We start from the raw sequence: 20,177 nt of genomic DNA, 5'->3' as shown, positions 1-20,177 counted from the left end.
AAAAAGTTAATTTAATCCTGATTTTTTTGATAAATAGTCATATACTTGGTACAAAGTTTACTATTTTACTAAATCTAAACCCAAAAAAAAGATTCACAATGATTAACTTACACTTTTTATGAGTTACAAAAAAAGTGAAAAAACAATAAATAAAAAAAAAAGTTATCAAGTAAATTGTACTCGTAGATTATTGGATCAGTTTTATTGTACAATCTCTTGATACTTCATATAAAGGTTTTTTTTTGTTGTTGTAATATTAATGTTCATAGTTATGGTCAGCAATCGTACTAGCTTGATAATTAAAGTGATGTAATTATGCAAAAGAAGTCAATTTATCTAAGCACATAGTTTTTTAAAAATAAAATATAGATGCATATAAATAGTATGGATTATCTAACTATCTACAACAATAAATTTACCAAAGATCTTTGTAACGACTCTGTTAAATTTTGAATGACTAAAACAACCAATTCAATGATCTTAGGCTGTGAATGAATTAATATTAGTCGGTGGAATTGGAGTCAAAGAATATAATCTTGGTAAATTATAGTGCACATGCCGTTGTAGGTGGTCACGAAACAAACTTGCGCATGTCAATTAACTTGCAAAAATAATTTTGAGACTCTGTTCTATTCGCTTAATCTTGTGTTTTGGCTGCAAATCAACAGCTAAATTCAACACAACTACATACCTACCGTTTATAACTTAGACAATTCACGCACATCGCACGGTGCTCGGCACCACCGACAATATAATAGCAAATTAACAAGCTTAATTTGGAGAGAATCTATACACCAAGTCATGAACCATCATATCATATCGAATTATCGATTAGGGTGAACACGACAATGGATATCTAATCATCTATTATACGAAGTATACAATAGTGGCTTGGCCGTCATGAGTTTATTACCTTCCTTCAATTTAATCTAATTACATCCGAATGTTATTACTTATATTAGATCATGTGAATGAGATATGACTTACGGGCGGAGTATAATTTTGGAACGAAGGAAGCAACAACAGGTAATAACTAATAACATTGTCGCAAAACAGTTTATCACAGGATTCACAACTCATTAGCATGCACTGTCAAAATATGGTTGCTTATTTAATCTCAACCACTCGAAGAGGAAACAACTCTAGGCATAAGTTGCTAGGTGACAATAATCAAAATCCAAACAAGAAGAAAAGCAACCTAAAAAAATGAATGAAAGTAGCTTAGATCGATATGAACCAGAATTACTGCTTCTTTAACAACAAAGGTCCAACATTGTCACCAGTAGCTTTGTTGTGCTTCATATGACTCCCATCACACAAAGGAAATGTCCCTGATCTCCAACACCTGCAACGTAAGCTATGTGTTAGTGGGCTCAAAGAAGTCCAAAATCATATTGTTATTATTGGGCCGCTTCAAATGTTATGCTCACATGGGCTCACGTAATAGAGGTTATCTTGTTACTAACTAAAGTTGTCAAAAATTGGCCCAAGAAAACAACCCATTTCAGTTACTACCTCCGTTATAAGTTATGTGCAACTATTAGACATTTTTCTTCTCTGCTTTATGTCAAATCGTTGCACATAACCTGTAACGGAGATAGTATATTTGATAAGATTCACACCCGTAATTGAATGATCATAGCTAAAACTAATCCAAGCCTAACAACTCAATTGTCACCCCTATGTTGAGTACTTAAGAAGGGAATTACGTTGATATTTAAGTGACTGATAATATAAAGTGAGAACGATGTTAGATACAATATAAGTATCTATTATATATAGATGTAAGTCATGTAACCACACGGTATCCTTAGAATAGTTAGAAATGCCCAATAGATCTATATCCTTATTATATTGTCATTGGCTTATTATTAAACAAATAAGGATACAATTTCTCATGTTCAAATAACACATACAATATTATTTGGCAATTTTGAACATCAATTTTAAATACCATAAACCAATAACTATTTAACAATTCTTTACTTTTGTATGGATAATTTCCAAAGACACTTAATTATAACAACAAAGGTTATAAGAATTTTAAAATTAAGCTAGATAAAGCCAAGACAATATTTTAATATTTTATGTACAACCGAAGCACATTTATTGGGAAAAAATCTTCTACAAATAGTCAAGAATATAGTGTATGAAATTATAATGAAATAGAGTAATAATTAGCATAAGAACCTGCAATAGGGGGTGATATTCTTGGAGAGCTCAGTAACAACAACAGAATCAACAACTTTCTCTTCAGTTTTCCTGATTTCTGGGTTAATTGTTTCTGCCTTTACCACAACCATCCTTCTTCTCTGTTGTGAACCAACTGATGGTTTCGTGCACCCAAACCCATTAACAACATTGCTAAATATGTTAAGAGAAGAAGCCATTTTCTTTGGTAAAATTATTGAAAGGAATTAAAAAATGTTTGTTTTGTTTAGAAAGGATGCCAAAATAGTTAAGAAAGATATAAATTATTATATGAGTGAAAAGGAAGAAGTGTATTTATTTTGAACGTGTGGAGAGCACACTCTTTGTTGTTGATCATGTATATGAGTTATCAGTGGATCAATCATCGCCACGTCATTCTTTTTGGCAAATTAAAGATTTTGCTACCCCTTTTCTTGTGTCCTTAGATAAGGATTAAGAAATGAGGGGTCTTAATCATTAAGGACATCAACGCATCTTAACATGAGGACCTCATGATACACTAGAATACGGTTCGAGCTCTGGAGGCAGTGGACCAAAAATATTTGTTCAGATAGACAAGGTTCGTGCTTTGATTGATTCAATCCCGATATATTTTGAATTACGTATTAGAAAAAAGTACTATATTAAGTACGAGAGTGAGGGATATTTCAAGTGGTTAGAACTCCCTTCCCTATTTCAAGAGATTTTGGGATCGATTCTCATCAATCACACTTGTGGCTCTCTAAACACCAAAAGACATAATCTTGGGCCAAACTACCAAAATTAACTTCGGTCAAACAGACTGAGGAAAAAAAAAACAATCAATTGAGCAAGAATTTCGGAAAAATTAACACTCTAGTACTCTAATGTGTACCCCTAACAAAAATGCAAGCATGTTTTTCAACAAATATGTTAGCAACACTCTACTTATCAATGAGTTATGAAGCTCTTCAGCTTTGACAAGGACTCCACTTTGAGGCTACGTTTAGACCCCGGACTCCTGAACATTGAGCGACTATTATTCTGATTATCACAAGAAGAGAAACAAATAACTATGACAGTCAGATTATCAAAAGTCTCGAGCCTCAAAGCCTCTCTGAGTAGCTCCTCAGCACATAGTTGTGGGTCATTGTGCTTCCTTAATCCATATCGCACAAGGTCTATGGCTCGTTGACTTGATATGACATCCCAGATTCCGTCACACCCCATTACAAGAAACTCGTCATCTTCAGTCAAGATAGTCTGTCTTAGTTCAGGTTCGGCAATGAGGGGTGCGGCTGAGCCCTTAGGAAGCTTCATTTCCCAGTCCCCTAGTGCCCTTGTCACTGCTATAACACCGTTTAGATACTCTTCATCTACATAGCCACCTAGCTCTTCAACTCGTCTCTTTTCTGATGGGTATGTAGGCTTGTGGTCATGCGACATATCTATTGCTTCTCCTTTTCGACATAGGACAGCACGACAATCACCAGCGTTTGCAACCAGCAAGAACCTGAAAGAGAACCAGGACAACGATGAATGATCAAATACAGCTTCATTGAAAGTTTAAACTCAACTAAACTAAACTAAACCGAGCAGCACCTAATACAACACGAAAACAAGGAGACATATGTACTGTAATTAAAAGAAAGAATACCTTCCCAAAATCAAAGCTGTAAGAGCAGTTGTTCCTGTACGAGAACTGATGCTGCTATCTTCAAAAATGGCTAGATCTGCAAGAAGAAAGGCATTGCGGAGGCAATTCTCCACTTCTTGAAGATACAAGTCGTTCAATTCAGAGTATTCGGGAAATTTCACATCTTCAAAAAAGAACCTTTTCACATTTTTCCTGACATAAGCTGCTGCTTCAGGACCTCCATGACCATCAAAAACCCCATAAAAAGCACTTGGCTTGGGACAACTAAACATTGAGTCCAAGTACAGAGAAAGATCATCAATCCTTATATGTTCATCCTCCCTACGCTTACGTGGCCCGATATCAGCAGAGCTACCTGAGCAAATATTTGGTACAAACTGCAGTACATCAGATGGGGTCTTTTTATCCTGAAACAAGATAGGATTCTTCTTATTAAAATTAATTAGAATAAATAAATTATAAACAATTTCAGAGCAACTCCTAACTCCAACTAGGCAACTACACATATCAGATCATATGTTCCAAGTCAAATCCCTACATTGTGGGCAATCTAATTAAGATATCACGCACTCAGAATTCTGATGAGAACAGAATCAAAAGATAAGCAGTTTAATTAAAAACTAATAATAATAATAATAATAATAATAAAATTAAAAAAATTAAAATGCTTCATTGATTTGATGAAGGAAATAAAATTAAGCTAGTTCTACAAGCATTGAAAAACAGACTAACACATTCTAAATTTGCTATTGACAATTCAAATTATCATGTATGATAGTCCATATATATAGATTATTTCAATTAGGGTTATGATAAACCAATCTCAGAGATGGGTACAAATTTATTTACTCGATCGATTAAAGCAGTATAATGTATAATTAGGGCCTGTTCTGATTGACTGAACTGAATTGAATATTTTATAAGAGAAGGAAATTAGGAGCTGAGCTGAACTGAATTTTAACCTAAGAGAATAGGCCCTTAGTCTATTCAATAACTTTAAGGGGTTATGAATGCAATAAACTATCAAAATTTAAACGCTCAAGTTTTAATCCCATGAATTTTGAGTTTCACACACAACAGTTCTGCCAATCTTATTAATAATTCCATCACCTAAACTTTCAAGCTCAATTCTCGTTTTGCAACTCTCAATCTCTGGAAATTAACATCAATCAAACAATCTAACGATGATATGTAAAATTAAATGAACAATATCACATAATTATCAACAACAAATAAAGACATGGAGCAAAAAGGCCAAAAATAATTGTAAAAAAATAAAAACTTACAGCTTGTAAGCAAGAGACGGCAATATTAGAGTTAACGACTTCAGTTTCTGCAACCATATTCTTAATATTTTCAATGAAATTCCAATTATAGACAACAAACTCACACAAGTTGTTGGTAGAAAAGTTTTAGAAAATCAAGAGAATATCATAATATTAGCTCTGAAAAAAAAAAACCCAATTCAACATCACAACCAAATTCCTTGATAAAAAGAACTACTGTACAATCGAGAGATAACAAACCTGAGTTTAGTAGGCTTAGGGTTACGTTTATTAATCAATGACATCATCAAAACGCCGCCGTTTTTAGCTTTGATAGCCCAAATACCACACTTGTGATTCAATTCTGGGTTTCGTGGTTTCCTCTGCTTTGCCGCCATTGCAAATGTCTCAGGTTGAGTTGCTGCTATGGAAGTATTAAACTTTGGGTTTCCAAATATTTGTTTTATTATGGGCTGGGTTGAGAGAGCCCATGTTGCATAGATAACTTCGTTTTTAAGAGATACAAGCATACAACTATACAAGTACTCTACTACTTTAGGAGTTAGGACTCACGGTCTATTTAAAAATTACTCTAAACAATAAATATTTAGTAGTATTAAAAACAATTGACAAAACATACCTATATAATTTATAGCGTGAACAAACAAAAAGTTGATGTAATGTAACGTTGCAATCACAATCTTTTTTTAGTTGATACACTTTTATTTTTACGGTTTACTAAACAGTTTTTTAAAAGGAGAGAGATAGAGAGAAAAATAAATTGGACTCATGTGGGTAGGAGAAACATAGAGAGAAAAGAATGTCAAAAATGGAAGTGTTGTAACTAATTAGAAATTTCCAAAATAGAAAAGCGTAGCAACTTAGCAGAAACATAGAAAGTAATAAATTATGACATAAATACGAGGAAAAAAATCATTAAAGAAGGGCCTGTTTTCATAGACTAAACTCTGAATTGAACTGAACTGAGCTGAATTGAGCTGAGCTGAGCTGAGCTGAACTGAAATAAATATTTTGTAAGAAAAAGAAATTAGGAGTTGAACTGAACTGAAATAAATGTTTTATAAGAGAAGGAAATTAGGAGCTGAACCGAACTGAACTGAAATGAATATTTTATAAGAGAGAAATTGAGAGCTGAACTGGACTAAACTGAAAATAAAAGTATTAGAACAGGCCCGAAGTAAATTAAAACCAAAAAACGTAGAGAGAGAATAATGTTGAATTGAACCTGTGTTCTCATTTGCTTTGCCTTTTTTTTCTTCATCTCCTATAGTTGTTATAGAAACTTGAACGATTATTATTTAATAGAGGCAGATAGCTATTGAATGAGATTGTCCTTCTACACATGATCACTGCTTATAAAGGGTAAATATCAGTATATTTTATGTAAAATTACACAATAAAATAATTATAGAATGTACAGTTGATCGAGAAGTTTTTATTAAAAAAAAATGTCATGATTATATAGTATATGTAATAAAAATAATAGTTATACTAAATTAGGGCCTGTTCTCATTTACTGAATTGAGCTAAATTGACCTGAACTGTATATTTTATAAAATAAGAAAATAAAAAACTAAACTAAATTGAAAATAAGATGAAGTGAACACGCCCTTAAAGGTAGTAACTTCTCATATCATGGAGACTTGCTACCCACCCTAAACAACCTCAAAAACAACAACTCAACTCTTACAAAGTTTATCTTTTTATTATGGAGCATATGGAATGAACAAAATTCTATTATATTTTTCGAAGTAAAACATTACATATCCCTTGAACTTTCCACAAAGCGCAATTTGCGTTCAACGAGTGACAATGTCGCACTCTCACAGATACATTTTTAAGCTCGCGTTAACCTATGTAGAAATCCCAAACCATTCCATTCCGCGTCATTAGGTTATTTGAGAAGCACCCCCTCAAACTCTTTTAAACTCAAGTTTGACGGTTCACTAAAAAACAACTCAGCACCAGCATGTGTCATCATTAGAGATAACACTGTTCCCTTATCGTATTTAAAAGAGTTATTTACCCAAATGGGAGAATATTATTACCCGAGTAGCTTTAACAACCATGTAAGAAATAGAGTTAGATTTGCACCTAAAAAAGTCAAAACACACAAGAGGGAAAAAAGGGAAAAAAGAAAAAGGCACACATCGTTGCCATTTGAAGCAACCAATGGTGATCCCGCTAACATCATAAATCCCAATTAAATTTTATTTGAAATTCCCAATTCCATTTTTTTAACGAACTCAAACTTCCTTCTTTCTTCTCCCTTTTCATTCCAACCTCCCTTCTTCTTCCGCCGGATTCCAGGAGAGAGAAAATTCAACCCTCCTTCATCTTTCTTGCTTCCGAAAATGGCGAATGTGGAACCCTTTTTCAGTTGGAGATTCAGCAGATTTTGGGTTTGTATTGTTTCGATTTTAATGGTTGCTGAAATCGGCGTCAATTTCTGTAATTGCGCGAGATCTGACCAAGAAATGCGGGAGAGATTTTATGGCAATAATATCTTCAATTCTACGCCGCCTGATGGTGAGGGTACTATCGCCAAGATGATCGATCATGTGTTGGAGAAGGAGTTTTCTGAGAATGATCAGCCTGAAGGTTTGATGATTTTTGGTTTTTTTGGTTTTTTTGGTTTGTTTTTAGGGTTTTTGTGGATTTCAGGTTATAATTTAATTGAATGTTGAATTATAGTGTTAGCATTGATGAAAGTTGAGAAAATTGGTGTTTGTTTGGGTTGTTACTCTGATATTGTGTTATAATTTGAGTTGAAGTAGTTTAGTTGTAGTTGAATTAGTGTTGCATTTGATTGCATTGGTATGTAATGTCTGAGGTAATTTTGACTTTAGGAATATGATTTGATTTAAGCATGATTACTACTTCACGGTGCAAGAATGAACACTAAGAGTGAGTATATTTAATTGGGAGCTTATTCGGATGCATTTGGCTGATATGGCTAGTGTGGCGAATTCCTTGGTCCGTTCCTGTGATTGTGTTTGGATGTGTTGCTTTTTGACGAACTTTGACGATGTATGTTCATAATCACATTGTTATGTTTATCTAGCTGAGTGAGGATGAATTTGAACAATGGATGGGCTGATGGAGAGACTTTTACATATAAATTGAATCTTAGGGTGACTTTTACTCAATTACGGGGTGATTTTATCACATTGTTTGGATTGAGAAAATTGGAAGGAAAGGAAAAGAATAGAAATGAATGTATTCATCCTCCCTTCTTTGGATAGGAGGGGAAGGGAAAGGAAAGGAAATGAAAGGATTCATTTTCTTTCCCTCTTAATTAACCAAATCCTTCCAATGTTAGAAAGATTTGGAGGGAAAATGTAACCTTACCTTCTCCCCCCCCCCCCCCCCCTCCATTCCTCCCCTTTCCTTCTTTTTCCGTTTCTTCCCTTTCTATTCCACTTTGCTATCCAAACAAACCGTATATCTTATTTATTTTTTATATTGCGATCCTGCCTTATGCTAAGATTTGTGTAGACAATATGACAAATCATGGAAGGGTCAATTTTTGGTGGTGGTTCAGCCGTGCAGCATATTGTGACCCTTGTGGCCTTGTTTTAGGAATTCTTCTTCTCTTGTTTCAATTTTTTAATATTAATATTTGTATTAGCCAAAGCTGAAAAGTTGGCTTTTTTAGCTCAGTTCTGAAAATTCTTTTTAAAGTTTTTGTTGGAGTTAACACCTTTTACTCAGGGAAGTGATTGCTTTGTGACTTATAATTAAGATTTAAGCTGATACTAGCTGATATCAAACCTCATATATGATGGTTTGATATATTCGTATTTAATGTAGGTCCTAATTTATCTGTGCAAACTCCTCTTCAAGTGTCTTTAATCTCCAAAGTCCAACCCCTCCCAAACTTATTTTTATTTTTTTATAGGTTTATTGTGGGAACTTGTTACTCTAATTTGTCCATGAAATCACTTGAGACCACAAATACCTCTGGATATGGTGATTTTTATTGTCAAATAAATAATATTTACTCTTGCTTCATCTCTAGATTGTGTCTAGGAACTTATCAATTTGTTATTCTGTGGGTACTGTTCAACATCCAAATTATGTTTTCAGTTTCCACAAGGTCCTCTTTTCAAGGAATTTATAGAACCATGTTCACTTAAAATTTTAATGACTTTTAAGGTCTGCAGTTAATTGATGTTGATGTTGTTTTCCTGATCACTTTATGATGATGATGTCATTTTAAATTCTTTTATGATGTATTTTTCAGGCTCTGATGGAAGTAGTTTCAACACCAGTGTAGCTGACAAGCAAGTAGGTCCACATTCCACAATGCCTCCATATTCTTGGTTCTGATTTCAATAGTTTATAATAGTTATTTTTAAACTTGTTAGATACTCAGTATTTATTACAAGGCTTTATGCTTGAACGGATTTGCTTACATGAAATGTGAAAGTATCTAAATTAAAATCGTACAATGTGGTCTGGCTGCTTTAACATCTTAAGTATTCTGCACATGATGTTCTTTTCCCCCTTGTCTATTAATGAACTGCTGAGTGTAGTCGGTAGACTATTAGGGTCTTATGTAAGATCACAATGATGATGAACAGTAAGCTGATTGTTTATAATGCATTTGGCATGCCATCTGGCATCTAGGTGACTTCATTTAGGACTGTAGTAGACAGGGGAGAGCGAGATGGGCTTGTTATTCTCTGATTAATAAATAAGTTTCGTCATGCAATTTTTAGCTTTTCTAGATCATTAATGAACGATAGATGAACATATGTATTTACAGTCCGATGTTCAAACTTAATGTTGTCTATCTTGTAAAGTATATGCAAGGTGACATGTTATCCTGTGGATAGCTGGATTAGAGGAAGATAGTAAGGGTTTTGAAAATTTTTAATTGCTAATATGTATTTGGCGCCATATGATCTACATAATTTTATTGTCAAATGTCAATGTAGTGATCTCTGTAAACTTGAATGGAATTTGATAGCGTATCTAGTTTTTATGAAGCAATTACTTCCTCTGCCCCTAAACAAAGTCTTCCCATTTCCTCGTAGAACTTATGTGCTATTTATAAGCACCATTTCTCATTTTGGGTGGGGCCGATCATCCACTAGGGAAATGAGTTGAAATGGCTTCAAATCCATTCCAATGTTAGGTTTGGGTTGGACATTTTATGCTATGGAACCTTATATATTAGTATTTAACTCCATTCCAACTCCTTACAATCTCATCCCCACCTCATCCCCTAAGATTCTAAATCCATACCACCCTAGATACAAATTCTAATTAAATACAAATCCATTCCAGTTATAACCAAACTTATTAAACATGATATGGAATTTCCAATCCATTCCAATCTATTTTGTTGAACCAAATGACCCCTAATTTCTTTCTTCACACTCCCTTTTAATAGTCCCATTGGTATTGATATGGTAATGCCCTTTCTTCATACACTCCATTGCATAGTTACATCTGTCTTCATTACTTTATTTTAACATCATAGGGCAAAGTTTTTATTTATTATATATTTATTTATTTTTTTTTTAATTATGAATGTCATTTTGTTACTGCTCTATAACTAAATGTATGTCTGTCATGTCTCTCATATGAAATAGTTAGTATACACTTGTAAGTTATATGAAGTTGTGGCTAAGCATGATGTTAATTATTTTATTCTTTCTCAATAGGCTGAGCTTGAGACTGTTGCTAAAATTTCTCACGAAAAAGGCAAGAAAAATGAGACAGGAGAAGCAAAGTAAGAAAATAACTGGAGGCATTATGCAGTAGTTATTGCATTTGTCAGATCTGGTTCAATCTAGAGTGTTTTTTTTTTTTTTTTTTTTTTTTTTTATATATATATATATATATATATTCTTGCGAGAAAGGTAAAGTAGCGTAGTTTGCTTTGTTTATTTTTGTATTTTGATTCTTATTCTTTACTGTGTTGCCAACATTACCGTGGCAGTGGAACAAAGGCCTTTCAGATCCAAGATGTTTTCTCTTTGGATAATGAAGAGTCTGATGACATGGCAACATTGATTGATAAAAAGGTGCTCCAAAGTCCAAACTTGGATGCATTCTTGTTCTGAATTTGCAAATAATATATTCAGATTATTATGGACTTTTTTTTTGGACAACTCTCATTACATTGTCCTCCTGCAGGATAATGTGTTTGTGATGTCTAACAAGAAATCAAAATATCCAATTCTTCAAGTAGATTTTAGGTATGTGATTAATTGTCTTTTACATCTGTCAACTATATTTGTCCTTATATTTTTTGTTCTTCAGTTCAAATAAACTGAAGCTACTCATTATTATGCGAACATAACTAGGTATTTATGTGGTGCATTTTATTTTGGATATCAATTTTGCTGGATTTACAAATTGTATTTGCTTTGCATTTGTAACAGGTTAATCTCAGATTTGGTTATACTGATTGTATCTGCTGCCGTTGGAGGGATTATCTTTTCGTGTTTGGGACAACCGGTACTTTTTTTTACCTCCTGCTTGGGTGGGGGGAGATGTTGATTCTAGAATCTAGATAATGGATTTTATTTGTCTGCATTTATGCGTATTAAGCCTTTCGCTTTCATAACCGAATGCAGGTTATTGTTGGCTACCTCCTTGCGGGATCAATGATTGGGCCAGGGGGTCTTAATTGTATCAGTGAAATGGTTCAGGTGAAGTCAAACTGCCTTGTTTCTTTACAAATATACTTCCTCCGTTTTTTTTAGTTTCTACACTCGTATTTTCACGGTCTCCTAGGCATTTTTTTAAGAGGTGAGAGATAGAGAGAAAAATAAGAGGGACCCATGTGGGTAGGAGAGAGAAACTAATTAAAAATTTCCAAAATAGGAAAGTGTAGCAACTAAAAAGAAACGGAGAAAATATTAGAAATTCCTTGCCATGCTCTGTTATAATATGTCGTGAGCTTTTGTTCGTATGATTTGCGAATATTTAGTTTTTCGTGCTCTTCCTCAGCTTTTGCAGTTGCTTTAATATCATATTTTACTTCATTTTCATCAAATCCACGGAAGTATTTTAAAGACAACATGTAGGGAGGAAATATATAGTTTATTGTACAACAGTGAACATAGAACGTTTCTTTTTTCCTATATTTTGTGTATGACAGTAAAATGTGACCTTTTGAGAAGAGAGACTTGTATAGCGGAATGTTTTCTTTCATGTAGCTTCTAATCCATTTGCCTCTGATAGTTTCTCTTTTTAAATGTGTTTAGCTTTACCACATTTTGGGAACTTATTTCTTCAGCCATCTAACCGTTCTGTATTTGTTTTACATGTTTTCTTCTGTATAGGTTGAAACTGTTGCACAGTTTGGTGTTGTTTTCCTTCTATTTGCTTTAGGATTGGAATTTTCCATGACCAAGGCAAGAATTCTTTTTCCTGATTACTTTTTTATCTGTGTTCTTGCTGTTGCTGTTAATTTGACTTTGTTGATGGAGAGTTTCATTACAATAAGTTTATGTGTTCATTTTGACAAATGAACATAAATAAATTAAAACCACAAATGTGTTCATACTCTATGGTAGAAGCTGTATTAACTGTAGTTTGGTGCAGCTCAGAGCAGTAGGGCCTGTATCTGCTCTTGGTGGGATGCTTCAAATTATCGTATTCATGTTTTTGTGTGGCATAACTGCTATGGTAAAGTCTCAGGATTCAAACTTGTACTTTATTGAACTTATATTTACTCGTAAATTTGATGTTGAAGTGGTTATGGTGATAATATATGACCGTCCCTGCAGATATGTGGAGGAAAATTGTCAGAGGGGGTGTTTGTGGGTTCTTTCCTCTCTATGTCATCAACAGCTGTGGTATTTCCTTGTGTACTCTTGCTGTAGCCTGACGGTTTATTATGTTTTTATAATGTGGCTGCATTCATCACATGACAATCTTCCACTGTAAATCTTTATCTAGGTGGTGAAATTTTTGATAGAAAGAAACCAGAACAATGCTCTACATGGCCAAGTTGCTATTGGGATACTTATCTTTCAGGTGATTTAAAATTGAATTTCTTGCTGAAGTTGGATCTTGAGTTAGTTGTTTCATATCTGTTTATTATTCTGCTTTGAGAGATTTCAGGATTGTGCTGTGGGGTTATTGTTTGCATTGCTTCCAGTTATGGGTGGTAACAGTGGCCTTCTGATGGGAATTGCCTCAATGGGTAGATTGTAAGTTTTTATGCAGTCTGCAAGATTACTTTGTTATCAAACTTCCACATCCAAAACTATGATTCTAACTCGAAATATTTTGTCCCTACTTTTACTTCATTTGATGGTTACATTTTTTTTAATCATTCTATTTATGTGACTTCTAATTTCAGGTTGTTGATCTTGTCTCTCTACCTCGCAACTGCATCTATATTAACATGGTCATTTATACCTCGTTTCCTAAAGCTGATGATACAGCTGTCATCTCAGGTGAGTGATCATATTTTGTTCACTGTCAAAATAATTATTGAAACATCAAACTTGTAAGTTTCCTGAGTTAGCCGTGATTAATAATTGAATTCACATTAAATAAAAAAATTGTTGGTCAATTGCAGTTAATGGGGTCACAGGGACCATAAATTCATAAGGCTAAATTTGGTAGCTAAGAAGCATTATATTGTGTGGGTTTCCTCAAACATTAGTCCTGAAATGTTCTTCATTGAAGAGGCTTTTGTGGGAGAACCAAGGAGCCCAAATGTTAATCGAAATTCTCTCACAACAAAACAGTCACAAGTATGTTGAGGATTGTTATGTGATGTTGGAGAGTTTGATTCTCATGGCAGATGCTTTAATATTTATCAGTAATTCAGCATTTACTAATTAGTTGGTCATACTTTCATAGTTTCATTTGGTGGTAATAATTGAACAATTATCTGGATTGCAACGTAGGGGTAAGGGAGGGGAAAGAAATAAATAGAGGTAAGGGAAAGGGAGGGGAGGGGAGGGGCGAGGAAAAATAATAAGAGGATTTTCATTTTTTTTCCAAAATTTCCAAACAATTAAATGTTTTTTTTATATAAACAGGAATGAAAATGGATCCCTATAATTCCATTTTCTTTCCTTCTTTTAGCCCCGTGCATATCCAGACATGGGAATACGGATCCCTCATTTACTCGCCCCTTCCTTTTCCCTAAATATTCTTATCTGAAGTCTGAACATGAGCATCGTATAATCAAACCCTTTAATTGTTTTAACTTTTTGAATAAAGTGGCTAAGGACGGAGGTGTGATCTTGGGTGGTAGATGTAGATATATCTGCAAAAGGAAACATTGATAACATTTCAAGGATTTCGCACGTGTGTAGGTATCTAGTAGTTTGACGATTAAGAATAGTTTTACTTTGGGATTTTACTTGTTTGTATATGTGTAAACATATCAGTTATGTGAGGCTTTTGATAGGCTTATAACAATGATTATCAACCTTATTTGTTTTTGACCGTGGTTGATGTCTACCGTCCTTAACTCACATGCTTTTCTATTTGGTTTTTGCTCAGTAATTGTCAAAATATAGTACACATGATCAACTTGTATCTTATTATCTCCCCCCCCCCCCCCTTTTTTTTTTCTTATTACTATATTTCGCCTTTTTTTTTTTTCTAATTTATTTATCCAATTTACCATCTTTCAATTAAACATGTCGATTGGCATTTATTTCTCTCCCTTTTTCAGACAAATGAACTTTATCAACTTGCTTTGGTGGCATTCTGCTTGCTGTCTGCTTGGGTGAGTACTACCAACACAATCATTTTTCCATAAGATCTGTTCTTGTGTTTTTTTGCTCCAGCCTGAAATAATTCCCACTTCTGACAAATTAGTTTAAATATTAATAATAATTTGTGCATGTACATCTATGCATAAACAAATGCTGGCTTTTAATAGAATCCAATTTATGCTGGCTTTTAATGTTGTCAATTCTGAAATATTTATTTTGTGTATGGCTTGTGTGCTAATGTTTCAATTGCATCACCAAATTTGGGATATCTTATAGTGTCCATTTTATTAAATTTTTTATTATTATCTTATTTCAAGTCTTTAATGTAACACCAATATGCTATTCATTTGGACAATTGGTTTGAAAGTTGAGCTCTCTGTTGTAATGACATATAGAATTATGACAAGTGTTATTCTGAAGAATTTTTTGTAGTTTATGTACTAGTTCAATGTCACGAATTTAGTTACTCTGTTACTTGATATACCTGTGGTTGTTTGGACTATTTGTCCTTATGTGGGTGGCTACTAGTGACATACTGTAAAATTTCATATTTTGTCATATCGATCCTAAGTGAGTTTGGGGTAAAGAACAATTGTTTGTGGGAATTTGTTTTACTGTATCAGCGTATCCTTTAAGTGAGAGATTACTGTTGGATAATATGTTGCTATTTTAACATGAAGGTTTCACTCTTTGGAGTTGGATGTAATTGAAAGTCGGTGTTTCAGTGTTTGGTTTTTTTTTTTTTTTTTTTTTTTTTTAACATAGAATCAGTGAATATCGGTTGTGCTCATTTATGCTGTTTACGGTCTTTCCAGTGCAGTGATAAGCTTGGTCTTAGTCTAGAACTGGGATCATTTGTAGCTGGGGTCATGATCTCTACAACGGACTTTGCACAGCACACTTTGGACCAGGTATGTTTCTGTATATGAACCAGAATTCATTTATTCGGATGTAGTTCATTTATAAGCTTGCCTATGTTGGGCTACATTACCAAGAAAAATGCCTGTATTCAATTCAGCTGTTGTCAATTCTGAAAACAGATAAAATTTCAGAGTCACTATTGTAGAAGCTTCTGCAATAATTGTCTGCTCAACTAATTTGCTATTTATGTTACTTACTGTTTGCTTCTGAGCTATATTTGTACATGAAGCCTTTTTGAGCAGTATTTGTTTCTTAAATCGTATATTGCAGGTGGAGCCAATTCGTAACCTGTTTGCTGCTCTTTTCCTTTCCAGCATTGGAATGCTGATACGTGTGCAATTTCTTTGGCTTCATGTGGATATATTGGTTGCATCAGTTATTTTGGTTGTGGTGTTTAAGACATCTGTTACGGCTGTGATAACTAAGGCTTTTGGTTACAGTATCAGGACATCTCTTCTTGTAAGTATAGCTTCTGAAGTTCTTTTTATTATAAAGGTAGAGAGCTTGCACAAAATTGACTTATGTTGAAATGACACAAACAGGTTGGATTGTCACTTGCTCAAATTGGAGAATTCGCTTTTGTTCTTCTAAGCCGTGCTTCAAATCTTCACCTTATCGAGGTATTCTCTTTTTTATAAAAAACATAATGTTTGTTTTTTTGCATCGTATATTCATATCTTGAAAATCAGCTTGCTTGGCTATTTTGGGGACATGTGTGGCTGGAAACTGGTAATGGATGATTAATCTGTTTTTTGTTCTCTATTCTGAGAATCCCTTGCATAAATTTGGTGTTTATCTAGAGTATATTTAAAATGTTGCCAATGTGGTTGATAGACAATTATTCTTGTTAAGGTTGGGGCACTCCTTGTTTTCTGCAAAATATTTTCCATTTTTCAATATTATTTTCTATATAAATAAAAAACGCTTTCGCTGTATCTGTTTTCTTTGATTGTTTGGCAAAATCAAGGGCTTTGCAACACTATCACGGTGCTATTTGTTTCCTTATATTCCTTTTTGAAATGTGGTGGATATCTCTAGTACAATGCTGACACCAAGAACGGTTAGAAGTATTCCAAATTTGTGAAAGGTCTTTCTAGTATTGAGCTCTATCCTGTGTTTGTTCTTAATTTATGAATGATCCTGCTTTTTTTATCATTAAGTTTTTCTTTGGTGGCAAACTTGTTTGTTAGTTTGAATGGTGAAGATTAAGGTTGTATACATTATGAATTTCCCAAGCCCTTGCAGCAATAGTATATTTTGTGCATGTTTTGTCTGATTACTCTGATAGCATTTGTTCAGTGCTGCATTGCTTCTTTTGCTTGGTGTGGTATTTCCTAGAGTGCTACTTGTAGTTTCTGCTAGGCTACATTGGTAGAGATAATAATGCTAAAAGCTGGATGCATCAAAATGAGTTTGTTTATTTCTACTCATTTCTTTTGGGGCTGTGCCTTTTCATCCTCCACTTGGGAATACTCCAGTTTTTTTCTCTTTTATTTCAGTAAAGGTGGCTAGCAGCAACTTTCCTCCTGTATAGTTATTTTTTAATGCGACTTACAGATTTTTTATTTTTTTTTTATAGGGGACAATGTATCTTTTACTTCTTGGAACAACTGCTCTTAGCTTGGTAAGCTTTTTCTGATAACATTTACTGTTACTTTTCCTGATGATTATTTACAGTGCCTAAAAAGCTTGTCTAGCTTTTACAACCTAGTTCTGCAGCTAAATCTTGTTTTTACTGAAGGTTACCACTCCTATCCTGTTTAAATTGATGCCGGCTTTGACACATTTGGGAGTTCTTATGCATTGGTTCCCTTCTGAAAGCAGCATACCAATTGAGGTTCTCTCTCTCTCTCTCTCCAGTCAAGGTCTAGAGAGTTACCTTTATTTGGGCTGAGGACCTGTTTATATCATACCCTTCACTAAATGAATCTTCCAAAGTTAAATTGATTGCTAATTTCATTTTGCATTTTGCTTCCTTGTTCTCTTAGCTGCAGGAGAGAACTCCAATGATCGATACACGCAATAGAATGTTGTGACCTTCAATTTGTACCATCGTCAAAGCATATTAATGGCCTAAAAGAAGTGGCTTTGGCTGTAAAATTCAGAGTGAAGCTTGTGATGAACCTGCATCATGTTAACTTTGACAGAACCTGATAGTTGGGACATGGATGTATATATATTGTTACACAAATTTTGGATTGTGTACATATGTTTCCTCACGCTGCGCTTGTGGGTCTCGGGCGATTCTTCAACGAGTGCAAAAAAATTGTCATTATCATTGATCTTAGTTACTGTACACGACCTAGGGATAGACCAGGAAAGTTTGAAGTGTAGAGCTTTTGTAGTACAAAGTATATTGGAAGTTTTGTTTCCTCCATAAGATTCTAGTTTTCATTGTAACCTTAATTTAAACTTCAATATAAATGAATACAATGCAAATTCTTTTCTGTGAATTTATTTTCAGGAGCAATTTGTTGTCACTTATCAGAGAGAGCAATACTTGCATCAATTTATTTTTTATTTATTTATTTATTTTATTTTATTTTTTATAAAGTAAGGAAATCCATAGGAAGACTTTATGCATAAATAATTATAGTGAAAAATGTCGTATGAAATAGAGTTAATACAAGGGACACTCTAATTCTATTGAGTGTATGAAATATGGAATATATGTCCACCGTTAAGCAACATGTGATTAAGTGATCTAATTGCCATACAATTTTCCCACTAGACTTGGGATGTGTTGGTAAAAGAACTAAGATAAGAAATTAAATGAACACAAGAATATTTAGAAGACTTTCCTCCCGAGTGAAACAATTAAAAGCTTAGATAAATATACTCTCAAAATAGATAAGACAAAATTAACCGGTGAAAGTATCATGTACATCAATTAAATCTACTAATATGGTGAGATTTCTAATCACTTATAAACCCTGCAATGACTTCATAACAAAGCTCCATGGTAAGCTTTAGTCATGTATGCACCAGATTAAATCGCTACTTGACACTAATATGCTGGTAATTAGGGAAGTAAAGTTTGTATTCACAAGGAAAAAGGAATCTTCTAATGTATGTTAATGAAAGAAACACCAAACGAATCAAAAGTTTGAAGTAACAATAATGGGGAAGGTATAGGGTTCAAATAGTAAGTAAACTAATTAAACTAAAAATAATGAACAATCCAGTGATGAAAATTAGGAAATCATTTCAATTCAACTCCCTTGAATATTTTAAAGTAACAATTGTTGGTCCATTTAATATCGATCACAGAAATCACTTCAATTAAACTCCCTTGAATATTTTAAAGTAACAATTGTTGGTCAATTTAATATCGATCACAGAAATCACTTCAATTCAACTCCCTTGAATATTTTAAAGTAACAATTGTTGGTCAATTTAATATCGATCACAGAAATCACTTCAATTCAACTCCCTTGAATACTTTATTGCGGAATCAAAATACCCAATTTCTCAATAACACAAGTTATTAACAAAGAAAAACATTCATCAATAACCCTGACTATCATACAAACCAAGAACACACTCAATTTCAGTTTAATAGCCACATTAAGAATAACAAAACCAATAAAGTATGATGAATTCAACACAAGTGGTTGCAAACAATTTCTTTCCTTCTATTATTAATCAAGAGAAACGAGATTTAACAATTAAAAGCTGCTTTTCACCAAAAAAAAAAAAAAAAAAAAAAAAAAACAATTAAATGCTGCTACTTTGATAAGAAAGTTTGAACAATTACGGATTCAACAATCACATCTAGCTAGCAATCAAACGATATAAATCTCTAGCTAGTTGATCAATCCGGAAAATAATAAATATCAATCATATAAATAAGAGTACAGGAATAATTAATATTCAAGAAGGAATAAAAGAAGAGATATCTCACAACTATATTAATCAAAAAGCTTCAATTTAATTGATCCAAGAAGAACAAGGTTTAGTTCTCCATGAAAGTTGAGAGAACTCCTCAAAAATATGAACAACGATGTCTTCCTCTACTTTCTCCTTAACCTCAAAGCTAATTAATTGAGTTCTTATATACTATCCTCCAAAGAAAAATAAATAATACGTAGTAGATTATAAGGCAAAATAAACTAAAACGACCCAAATATTTGTTGTGCACGCCAGAAGCTGCACCCCGCTGCTCCAGATCCGCACCCAGCTGCTCGTTGTAGTGGCCAACTGCTTCAGCCGCACAGACTTCTCACAACTGTATAGGTCGCAACCTACTGCAGCTAGCCGCGGCTAGCTGCCTGTTTGTTGCCTCCTCCTTCCTTTGCTTTCCTCCCTTTAGTTAATGCCCAAATCTTCACACCTCACTCCCACAATTATACCAAAACCCTCACCATGAAACAAACAAATGTTCATTATTTAATCAAGCTCCAAATAACTGCTTAATACTCCCTAATCACATCAACA

At 33.7% G+C, this 20,177-nt stretch overlaps 3 protein-coding genes across 6 annotated transcripts; 1 reads left to right on the top strand and 2 right to left on the bottom strand.

Moving 5' to 3' along the window:
• Positions 1 to 1,013: 1,013 nt before the first annotated feature.
• On the bottom strand, positions 1,014 to 2,532 carry LOC145631464 (CDGSH iron-sulfur domain-containing protein NEET-like). Its single transcript, XM_081683553.1, has 2 exons — positions 2,191 to 2,532; positions 1,014 to 1,345 (listed from the first exon to the last, which is right to left on the bottom strand). Exons 1-2 carry the CDS (start codon positions 2,388 to 2,390, stop codon positions 1,243 to 1,245), a joined length of 303 nt encoding a protein of 100 aa, XP_081539679.1. The 5' UTR covers positions 2,391 to 2,532; the 3' UTR covers positions 1,014 to 1,242.
• Positions 2,533 to 2,993: 461 nt separating this feature from the next.
• Positions 2,994 to 5,569, bottom strand: LOC145631463 (putative protein phosphatase 2C 49). 4 transcript variants are annotated; one of them, XM_081683551.1, is made up of 3 exons: positions 5,353 to 5,569; positions 3,827 to 4,233; positions 2,994 to 3,682 (listed from the first exon to the last, which is right to left on the bottom strand). In XM_081683551.1, the coding sequence occupies exons 2-3, from the start codon at positions 4,096 to 4,098 to the stop codon at positions 3,121 to 3,123; spliced, it is 834 nt and encodes a 277-aa protein (XP_081539677.1). In that variant the 5' UTR covers positions 4,099 to 4,233; positions 5,353 to 5,569; the 3' UTR covers positions 2,994 to 3,120. The 4 variants fall into 4 exon arrangements, with proteins under 4 accessions (XP_081539677.1, XP_081539676.1, XP_081539678.1 ...); XM_081683550.1 differs by lacking the exon at positions 5,353 to 5,569 and adding an exon at positions 5,113 to 5,342; XM_081683552.1 differs by lacking the exon at positions 5,353 to 5,569 and adding an exon at positions 5,113 to 5,342 and having other exon boundaries at positions 3,827 to 4,181.
• Positions 5,570 to 7,241: 1,672 nt separating this feature from the next.
• On the top strand, positions 7,242 to 18,446 carry LOC145630005 (K(+) efflux antiporter 5-like). Its single transcript, XM_081682249.1, has 20 exons — positions 7,242 to 7,713; positions 9,359 to 9,402; positions 10,788 to 10,855; positions 11,066 to 11,150; positions 11,263 to 11,324; positions 11,511 to 11,586; positions 11,706 to 11,780; positions 12,417 to 12,488; positions 12,679 to 12,762; positions 12,864 to 12,932; positions 13,036 to 13,113; positions 13,201 to 13,289; positions 13,442 to 13,538; positions 14,777 to 14,830; positions 15,635 to 15,730; positions 16,011 to 16,199; positions 16,283 to 16,360; positions 17,320 to 17,364; positions 17,482 to 17,577; positions 17,729 to 18,446. Exons 1-20 carry the CDS (start codon positions 7,467 to 7,469, stop codon positions 17,774 to 17,776), a joined length of 1,752 nt encoding a protein of 583 aa, XP_081538375.1. The 5' UTR covers positions 7,242 to 7,466; the 3' UTR covers positions 17,777 to 18,446.
• Positions 18,447 to 20,177: the final 1,731 nt, after the last annotated feature.

This window comes from Chenopodium album, chromosome 5, assembly GCF_948465745.1.
Source record: "Chenopodium album chromosome 5, dcCheAlbu1.1, whole genome shotgun sequence".
NCBI lineage: Eukaryota > Viridiplantae > Streptophyta > Magnoliopsida > Caryophyllales > Amaranthaceae > Chenopodium > Chenopodium album.
Note: the sequence above shows the minus strand (reverse complement) of the source record. Positions and strands in the feature narration are given on the sequence as shown.

What these genes read in the sequence shown, in the direction of transcription:
- LOC145630005 (XM_081682249.1), top strand. Translation starts at nt 7,467, where the DNA reads ATGGCGAATGTGGAACCCTTTTTCAGTTGGAGATTCAGCAGATTTTGG. An exon ending in ATTCTTCAAGTAGATTTTAG is followed by an intron (nt 11,325 to 11,510) that starts GTATGTGATTAA and finishes CATTTGTAACAG; the next exon opens with GTTAATCTCAGATTTGGTTA. An exon ending in CACAGCACACTTTGGACCAG is followed by an intron (nt 15,731 to 16,010) that starts GTATGTTTCTGT and finishes CGTATATTGCAG; the next exon opens with GTGGAGCCAATTCGTAACCT.
- LOC145631464 (XM_081683553.1), bottom strand. Translation starts at nt 2,390, where the DNA reads ATGGCTTCTTCTCTTAACATATTTAGCAATGTTGTTAATGGGTTTGGG. An exon ending in AATATCACCCCCTATTGCAG is followed by an intron (nt 1,346 to 2,190) that starts GTTCTTATGCTA and finishes CTTACGTTGCAG; the next exon opens with GTGTTGGAGATCAGGGACAT.
- LOC145631463 (XM_081683549.1), bottom strand. Translation starts at nt 4,332, where the DNA reads ATGTGTAGTTGCCTAGTTGGAGTTAGGAGTTGCTCTGAAATTGTTTAT. An exon ending in ACAGCTTTGATTTTGGGAAG is followed by an intron (nt 3,683 to 3,826) that starts GTATTCTTTCTT and finishes GTTCTCTTTCAG; the next exon opens with GTTCTTGCTGGTTGCAAACG.